Genomic DNA, 10348 nt, shown 5'->3' on the forward strand with positions numbered 1-10348 from the left:
TCGCTCCGTAGCCTATATTTTACAATTTGCACTTGAAATAAACAGAAACTGCTTATTTCCGTCAAAATCATTTTTACACTACTAACGACTGACATTCTTGGTGTGCAATGCAACTACAAAGATTGACTGAAGAAACGTGTTGGGCTAGTTCAGGCTGCCCCGTCCAGTTAGTTCCTTGTCCATTAGAGGGAGTGAAGAGTGTCCCACACACACAGTACGGAACTGAGTCAACGCATTTTTCAGAACAAGCAGGGTAGGGCGCAGGGTGGCTGGCCCCCGCAAGAATAGCTGTTGTCGGAGCTACAAGTCAGCTACTCACCTAGCTGAACCGATCAGCTGTCACAACAAGTTGATGTCTTCAGATGAGATTTAAGATTTTGCGGTGCATTTAGTTGGTTTGACGTTATTACGCCGTTGGTCGTCCAAAAAACGACAAAATGTCAGAACCTACGGTGGCCGACACTCGCCGGTTGAATTCCAAGCCCCAGGACCTCACGGATGCTTACGGCCCCCCCAGCAATTTTCTGGAAATTGACGTTTATGATCCACAAACCGTCGGAGTTGGACGAACCCGTTACACAACTTATGAAGTTCGCATGCGGGTAGGTTTCCAGGCGGCTCGCCAGAAGACTTGATTACCAACGTTAGCTTTTCTCGCTAAGCTAACTGTTAATGTCAGTGTTTTGCTAGCTGGGTTAGCAGACTGGCTGAAGTTGTCACACGGGGCTGTGACGCTGACGTTAGCCGGCCGGAGGGCACCAAGATGGCGCGGCAATAAAAATCGAGGGTCGGGATTTTCCGCGGCCTAGCTAATGTTTTGCCAATGATCCTTTGGTGTCGTTAGCAAGTCTGGCATCTAGAGCTTCCTTTACACACCCAACATTAAGTAGTGAAAATAAACGCCCTTTTCCATTTCGAAGCACTTTGTTTGGTTTAAACGTATTTCAAAGGATGTAGGCTAAATCTTACTAAAATGGAAGTTTAAAGATGGAGACTCCAGGTAAATAAGGGACACTTGGCAGCTAAGCTACGTGCACATTGGCTTTAACCTTCAACAAAATAAGGAGTCACTATCTCTAACGTTAAGTTATTGGTAACATAACAGTATTTTTTGCTAACATTATGCATAAAGGAAATATCTTGACACTTTGCATCTCAGCTGTGTCCTTTCAGTTAAAATGAGGAATACTATCAATGTTAGCAATTACACCGAAACGGGAGATATGCAAGTTAAGGCATACTATAAAGTTACAATGGACAAGTGTGAGTGACGGGAACTTAGTGACACAGCTAACTTTAAAGACAGCCTTTTCGGGAAGTTAATGCTAACACTTTCATTATGCAACCACGACTAGAGTTTACTTGTCATGACAAGACAGGGATCCGCATTTTGTGGCATCTGCAGCCGTCTCTCACGAGAGGTTGGGCACAGTACTTCTGTATTTATCGTGTTTTGAAGCACCTGAATGCTGTTTTATAGCGCAGCATTCACTCAGGTGTTTTACAATGGATGTTGGTATATTAGTATCAGAGCTAACTAACTTTAACTAATTGTGTAACTTACACATCCAATGCTTATGGTCTGCTGATACAGGGAAGTCTCACAACCACACACACAACCACACACACAACCAAACCAAGCCAAACCAAAGAGAAACCTACAACCAGCTTTAATGCCACTGGAATGCATTGTATCACAACCCATTGACTGTCCACGGACTTGAGCAATGAATCATGGGAGAGTCATGGGGAAGGAGTTCTCACTCAGTTTTCAGTTCAAAATGAATCAACAAGTAAATAAACAAATGAAGTCATTTTTGCATACATTCCCAGTTATGTAAATTTATGGATATAATGCATAAAAGAATGAACTTCACAGCACTGAAGCTTTTTTACATGCAGGCAGTTGAACTTTCCCTAGTTTGACCTCGCACTGAGGGCAAATCACCCCTCATATTATTTCTGGCCAAATAAAACTGTAGTGGGCTGAACAGCAAAAGAACTGCATCCCCAGCTCAAAGTAGCTTGCTAGCTCACAGTAGCTTTTTTGTCTGCAAAAGTAAAGGTACTACAAACTAGTCAGCAGGTGGAGAGTCCCTTGACTGATGAGTTAACACAGCCAAACCACCAGTTGATCCTTCATTAGTGGTAACTCCTATAAAGCCCCGTTTTCAACTCTAACCAATATGACATGGTAGCTGCAGCCCGGTAAACAACCAGCTAACACTGTGACCCTAAATGTGCTACATTACCTATTTGATTAGGCATTAAGATACATTTCCAATTCCTGCTGTTTTTATTGTTCACAAAAACTTAGCCAAGGGATCCATCAGTAGCTCAGTAAGCAGGCATCTCTATAAAATCTGGATCGCTTTCCTAGGCGATGGATTGGCCGAGGCCTAAGTAACCTTCTGTTGGCCAATGTCAGTAAACCCGGTTGTTTTCACTTTCCAACAGAAGCCATACGTAAATGAGTGAATGTATTGTAAGTGAACTTCTGTTTTGTTTTTGTGCCTTCTCCATGTAGACAAACCTTCCTATTTTCAAGCTGAAGGATTCCTGTGTGAGAAGAAGATACAGTGACTTTGAGTGGTTAAAGAATGAGCTGGAAAGAGACAGTAAGGTGAGTGAGAGAGATAATGGCAGGTTTCAGGGTAATAATTTCAGCGGGCTGGCCAGTGCAAGCTATTAGTTACGATGATCTGATAAGTGATGATGTTACAATGTTACAGCCTGTACAGTTTCTCACATACACTAAGTATTAGGATTATTATGTTCCTTCTCTTGTACTGATGCAGCAGATGAAAATCTAAGTCTTGCTGGTGACCTCCTGTTCATTGATGAACAATTGAGATAAGTGGTGTTAAACTCTGAATTAGTTCAGAGATTTCCCTACTATTTTTCCACATTCCAAATAACTGTTTATTTCTTGTCTGGAGCTAAAGTTTGCTGAGCATCCCGTTAATGACGCAGTTATTTGGAAAATCGCCATATGGACACACATTAGAATAAGTGAAATTAGCTACTGAGATCATAACCTCTTGTTGAAAAAATTTATTGAGTTTATATTTTGAGTGAGAAGTTGGGTTGTGGTCCCATTGACTTGCATGGAGTTGGGCCGGGTTTGGAGACTTGGAGCCAGCGTCTAACGGACGTTAGAGTAACTGCTGCTGCCGCCACTTCCTTGTTGGCTTCAGCATTCACCCGTGGTTTTGGCCACTTGATTGCAATGCTTGTTTTTCACCTTTCTTGTTCCTGTTGTGTTTTTTGGTCTTGACCCCTGATGCCTGCAGATTGTAGTACCACCTCTGCCAGGCAAGGCCCTGAAGAGACAGCTGCCGTTCCGGGGAGACGAGGGCATCTTCGAGGAGTCCTTCATTGAGGAGCGGCGAGTGGGCCTGGAGCAGTTCATCAACAGGTCAGCCAGTTCAGTGCCCACGTCATAAAATAGTAGATACTTTGTAAAATTGGTGTTATGTAAAGAAAAAAAGCATGTAAAACCATTTGTCACATACAAAAATGTTTAAACTTGCCGAATTGAGTCTGAACTTATCATGACTTGGCTGACGGAGGAGCTACAAGACTAAAACCCATTTGTATCAAAAATCACTTTGTGGGAAAAATAAATCTACTGTTGAAATTGTTAACTCTGGGTGGTCTTCTGTGTTAAATTCAGTTTGCAGATAAAGCCTGAATCAAAGCTGTTACTGTGTTCTCTGCAAGTTTTCTAGGCACAAAACGCTTTAGCCCAAGTGGAAATTCAAACATTCAATGGAGTTAGACATTGCCAAAAATGTCGAGCACTAGACGAGGCTTAACCTAATCTGTGTCTGGATAAGCAGACCCAAGTTGACTAACTAATCCACAGTTGCATTTTTCCAGCGGCTGTCCACGAAAAGCAACATCATCAGCACCAGTTGAAGCATTTAAAAATGTGCACTGAGTGAATTTTATCTCCTCTGTCTGTCTGTCTGTGTTTCTGTAGAATTGCAGGTCACCCCTTGGCCCAGAACGAGCGCTGTCTTCACATGTTTCTGCAAGAGGAAAGCATTGACCGTAACTACATTCCTGGAAAAGTACGACACTAGGGTTACTGAGGGAGATGGGGAGGTGGGGGTTAAACTCTGGGATGTAGAACGGACTGTTTTCTGTCTTTCTCCTCCCTCACTTCTTGTCTTTACCTCTCCCAGCCTCTCTCTCATGCTCTCTTTCTTTCTATTTTTCTCTTTCTTTCTCTCTTCTCACTCTCTGTGTATACCATTGTAAAGTCATATTCACTTTATCTTGGAGTTAGAGTACATTCTTCTACTTATACAGCAGGACATGTTGATAATGTTTCAAGCAGCTCTGTGACTCTTCCTCTCTCCCTTGTGCATTTGTTTTATAACTGTAAAATAAGGAAAGCAGCCCTCTGTAGTTGTAATTGTATCGTGAGGATTTGGCTCTCTAATCACTACTTTCAGAACAAAGAAATTGTACGATACATTCAGTCTTTCTCCCATGAGTGTCTTATATTCATGATTGTAATATAATGTGAATAAAGTAGAATAATGTCTAAATGTGTGTTGGCACTAATGTGTACTGTAGAGATGCATGCATGCAGCAAATGAGTGTCTCTGATCCTGTTTTATTCTCTTTTCTTTTCTTTTTTTTTAGGTATGAATGAAGTAAGTTTGTTTTATTATTGACATCCTGTCTCTAAAAGCTTCTATGGAAACCACAGGTGGTTGCATGGGCACTGTAAAGACCGAAGGCGATAGTTCACAGATACTTGGATTGTAAATCAATACAGATATATTTGGAATAAATACCTTATGGAGATCTGACTGCAATCTATCATTACACACTGCAAATTTGTTTGACACATACTTGGTGGTTGATTGTCACAGAAGTCAACCAGTTATTCCACATCACAAACATTATGTTATGAAGCTGTGTTGCAATGGTTTTGTACATGCTAGTGCAAAGGGAAGAATATTCTGCAATACACTTTTGCAATACTCATTTTCTAGCACACAGAAACATTTGGGGTAAGTTACCCATTGCAAGTTTTTGAGTGTACTAGTGTTAATAACAGCAACACAGTGTTTTCTCAGAAAATGTGGCTTGCAGAAATTTCTCAGTGTATTAAGATCAAACTAGTGGAAACACAAACCACCACTACTGAGTAGAGTTATGTGAACTATTGTTTAAAAGGGAATTGACACATCATCCATGACTAGAGCTCTTTTAAACATTTCTGTCCGAACTAATTCTCTTCCACCTTGTCGCTACCAACCGTACTAATCATTGGCTGCATGACAAGCTTGCACGCTTCTTTGTAATATCTGTGTTAATTCTGCTTACAAAAAATGATTATTTCACATACCTCTGATCTTCATCATCTGTTTTGGTCAAACTGTTGATTCAGATATTATTTCCTTGAATTCACTTGTTTCACCTGTTTTTCCAGGCATGGACTAGGTATCGCACTAATATGAAAAGAACATTTATAGTTGTCATTTTTCTGTCAAAACACACATTTCTTAGTTTCTGTGTGGAAAAACAATGTAAACAGTGAATTCTGCCATGAAGCCAATATGGATATATCCTGCGTTATGATTTTGCAATTATGAATAGGCATTGTCTCTTACTTCCGAGTTTATCTATTCAACATTATATTTACATTGTATAGAATTAAGAACTATTTTCCCTCGAAACAATTGATAAATTAATATGTAGACCTAAAACACTTAATTGGAGACTTAATTAAATTCAGTATCCAGACATATCGGAAATAAACAGCAGCTGCGTTCCTTTTACTGCCTATTGGTCACATGCAAGTATGGGGCAATATGCTTATCACACAATACGATTCGATACGCGATATGAGGTTCACAATTTGATATAACCGCGATACGATGTAATAAAAGTTCAATGACAACAAAGCATAACTGCAGAATCATGTTCATTTCTGAGCAACAAACCTTTCTAGCGATGGCATTGGCTTGCTAGAATGTAAACAAAGATTAAAAACTGTCATTACAAAGCAAATAATATCATTTGGATGGAGAGCTTGTGAAATTGAAATAGCTAATATCGTGATTCATTTTTCCGCCCCACGATACGTATCGTCACATTTTTGTACTGCGATATATTGAATTTCAATGTATCATCCCATCCCTACATGCAAGCCATGGAAAACATTAGTGGCAGCATGCACGTGTTGGCAAAAAAGACCGTTTTTGACATCTCAGGTGACAAACAGCCATCAGACCCATCACCACCTCCCAGTGTGGATGATAGAAAACATCTCTGTTGCTTGATGCTTCAGATGTTTTATTGGTAAAGCATGATGCATGGCCGCCAGCTCAGGATACATCTGTTCAGTTGTGTTACTGTGTCGTCGTGGAAACCGCACGCCGTCCTGTGCAATGTACCGTGCTTAGCTGTGATCAGAACCGCCGTCAACATTTCTGTTAGCTGCCTGCCTAACAGAATAAGGGTCAATTCCATTTTCAGTGCAGAAAGTCAGTTGCACAGTGGAAGAACAGCAATGTTCGGTTTCAAGTGTCCTTCAGTAGACGCTAAAGGTCTGCGTAAGCAAGAATGTTTTAATGTCTTTGGTGATAATTCAAATTCCACTTTCTGACTTGTCTAAATTAAAAATGGAATTGACCCCGACCTGCAGAGCCGGAGCCGTATTCCCACACCGTCCCAGCATGCCAGTCCACAAATTGAGGAGTTTCATTCCAAAGCAAGGTGTCCATTTGAAAAGAAATGACACCTGCTCTTACAATATGACTAGCACTAAACTAAAACAAATTATAGTACTTTTTGAAAGAAAGTCAGTAACTTAAATCCAAATAATATCTATATTTTAGAGATATTGAATCTAATATCTCTTTAAAGACTTTAGGGACTCACAGCTGTGCAACCTGGTCCGGTGTCTTGTCCTGTACTGTATATATACTTTAATGCCCAATCAGCTGCCTGCTCTTAAACACAAGATTTACATGTGTGGCACTGGAATAATCAGGGTTCCTACACAACTGTGCAAATGTATGAAAAATTAGTCTTTAAATTTTGTTTTTGGGAAGAATTCCCTTCAGCTAGAGTGATGTTGCCTAGTTGGTAGTCATGTTACCCAGTCAAAATCAGCAGGCAATATATTGAACACCAACCATAATCTTTAAATCCAGTCAGGAAATTAAGATCTGGGAAAAGTATTGGAACATTTTAAGATGGAAAATATGTTGGAGCCCTGACTAAACAGCATTACTATATTGTGCAATTTACTTTATCAGTGCATCATAATTTATTGATATTTTAGATATTTCCAAGCGCTGTTCTTTTGGAAATAAGTACACGTTAATTGAAGGATACTATATTGTTTCTCATGTTTCCTCTCTCTCTTTCTCTCTCTCTCAATCTCACTTTCTCTTTCTCCCTTGTTGGAAAGACAATACAGACTGCTGGAGCTGGCCCATGTACATTTATTTCTACATCATGTCATATTAAAGCTGGTGGAAATGTCCGAACTAATGAGTATCAATGATATAGAAAAACTCCTATTGCTCCTGGAGAAAAACCGAGTAAGAGATCAAATGTATAAATTGTTTGGTATATCTTTATTTAGTCATTCCGCATACATAATTTGAATTTATTAATCAACGAAAAGAAAACGCGTTCCATCATTTTTATCATAGCTAGAATTTATTTTTTTGCCTTTTTTTTTATTTTTTTTATTATTTTTTTTTATACAATGAATATTACATTGTTATGAATGTCTTTAATTGTTTGGATGTTCAAGTTAAAAAGTGTCATTCCCTGCTTTCAGTAGTGTTTCCTTTTGCTAGTGAAGATTTGATATTGGTGATAACCTCCCAAAGTCGAGCAACATGTAGCATTATCAAAAAGAGACAGTAAAACGGCATTCCTTTTGTCCGAGCATTTTCCCCATGGAAATGAACCCCAACTTTATGTTCTTGACACGCTCTCACACGATTGTTTAATGATCACTTGTTATTTTAACCCTGCTGTCTCAGTTGGATCATCATGCCTAAGTTCTGGCTGTGTGTTGTCAAATCAGCTATTGGGAATGTTAAGTCAGGTAAATAACCATATCTAAGCACTGTGACAAGAGGTTCATTATGAACAATATTTCATTGTTTAAAGAAGTAATCAGCATCTAGTTTATTGACCTGAAATACGGCTTGTTCTCTTAATTTCAGCGGTTTTGTTATTTCTATCAATATTATTGTGAAGCGTATTAATACATGTTATCATTGCAGTTTCACTATGGGTGAAGAGGAACTTCCTTGTTTGTATCCACCAATAAAATTCCCTGCTGCCTGCTGTGTCATGTCCACTGGTCTCTGTTCAGCCCACACAGAAGAAGAAATCAAAGTCACTTTAACTCACATTTCTGTTAGTTTTGTTGTTTGTGATTACTGTAAAAATGAAGGAATTCTAGTAAGTAAGAGGTTTCAGAGGTCAGAAAATTACATTTCCCATACAGCGGTGGTTCTCAACCTGAGGGTCGGGATCCGCCTGGGGGCAGAGAGAGAATTTTTGGGGGCGGTTACAAGGTTTTTTTTCTCTAATTTTTGCTTTTTTGTGAAAAACTGAATAGTTTTCAGCCTCTAGGCCTCCTCTGATAATTAATCAAATGAAACAACCTGAAAAGGGAAAATCATTGTTTGGATGAACTGTTCTCCACTCTGCATAATATGCAGCCTGTAACGGGGGGTCGCAAGTGGGCATCGCTTCGTTTTAAGGGGTCACGAGCCAAAAAGCAGCACATCTATTCTACAGTCTTTCCAAAAAGAGGGATCAGAGAAAGTCACGGGACTTGAAAGAATTACCTCAGATTGACAGATGACCTAATTCAATACAAGTGAAATGGAAAAGGAGATCGACTGAATATTTTAGAAAAAAGATGGAAGGCTGCAAACTAAAATGCCGCTTTTCTCCTAATTGGGCTTGTAATGGTCAAATGTTTTTTCCGGAGGTATGATTTTGGAGGATATTTTACCTTCGTGCACATAAATCTCACAACTTGTACATAAAGTATATGAAGAGATTTGTAATGATAAAAGAGATTAAGTCTATATGTTGGCCTTACAACATTCAGACTAATATTTACTACTTCTGACACATCTGGTTAACAAAAAACAATTTCATATTTTATCACTGTCTCTGTTTTTACCTGGGCATCGCATTGGGTGCAACCCTACACCCACTTTTCTGTGCAGTTCCCATTCAACATAAGCATCCCGAGAGAGTTGCTGAGTAATATTACTGAGTAATAATTTATTTGTTTGACCTTTAAGATTTAAATTATTTTTTAACAGACCTGGCCAAGCAAGCAGCATCTGACAAACATTAAACCAACAACATACAATAATGTATAAGCAAAAATAAGAATTTACAGTGTTTATAAACAGGATTGATGCTCTATCATGTCACTATTTTAATACAGCAAGAAATTAAATACTGCTAATGCGGCAGGCAGGAAGTACAAGGTCTGGTACTTATATGGCAACACTTTGTCCTTTGATTTGACAAAATCTGAATCTGAAAGTCTTCTAATCTTTTTCGTGATGCCAATCTTCTCTAGGAAGTGTGGGGATTAACAGGGGAAAGGGGAATGTTGGCCACAGGTGGATTAAAGTTCTCCCAGAATAGCCATCCTGTGATGTGGACCTCGACCTGCAGGTGACCCAAAGTAGACATGACTGTAATTGGACACAATTGTGGCTTACACACGTGGTAATTATAGGAATTATATATACATACATGCACAACGGCACTGAGCTGCGCAGAGGTCCTAGAAGGCGGGAAAATGTATTTGATCATTTCCTTGTCTTGAAAAGTTTTGGAATTGGACAGAAAGTCTGGAACAGAGTGGGTGGGGAAACTGTTGTATGCTCATGATACCCATACACACATTACTACACAATTGATGTTGTTGTAGGCTGTTATTTCACATATAACATGATGTTGTTGTGAAGAATAATGTTCAGCTAGAGAATAATATGGCCTAGCTGATTCATTCTACCCAGCTGCTACCAGCATAGATTATATTGAACAGAAACCTTTATCTTAAAAAAAAAACAGTAAAAAAAAACATAACAAGGTGAGTAAAAAGTAATTTAGAAATGGGAAATGTGTAGGAAGCCTGGGATACGTCCGCTGATGAAACCACTGAGACCCGCCTCGCCAGTGAAGTCTGTCTGACCTACAAAACCAGCGAGCTTTGATGTGCTGGCCCTGTCCCGAGTAATGAAAGCAGGCAGACTGGATGGGCACAGTGGGCCAAGGCAGAGATTAGGTTCTGTTTTGTTAGTGGTTCTGACACTGGAGC

At 39.5% G+C, this 10348-nt stretch overlaps 1 protein-coding gene across 1 annotated transcript; it reads left to right on the forward strand.

Moving 5' to 3' along the window:
- The first annotated feature begins 227 nt into the window (after positions 1-227).
- On the forward strand, positions 228-4110 carry snx12 (sorting nexin 12). Its single transcript, XM_071914110.2, has 4 exons — positions 228-602; positions 2528-2623; positions 3294-3418; positions 3986-4110. The coding sequence occupies exons 1-4, from the start codon at positions 438-440 to the stop codon at positions 4086-4088; spliced, it is 489 nt and encodes a 162-aa protein (XP_071770211.1). The 5' UTR covers positions 228-437; the 3' UTR covers positions 4089-4110.
- The last annotated feature ends 6238 nt before the right edge of the window (positions 4111-10348 follow it).

This window comes from Centroberyx gerrardi, chromosome 11 (genome assembly GCF_048128805.1).
Source record: "Centroberyx gerrardi isolate f3 chromosome 11, fCenGer3.hap1.cur.20231027, whole genome shotgun sequence".
In the NCBI taxonomy this organism is placed as follows: Eukaryota; Metazoa; Chordata; class Actinopteri; order Beryciformes; family Berycidae; genus Centroberyx; species Centroberyx gerrardi.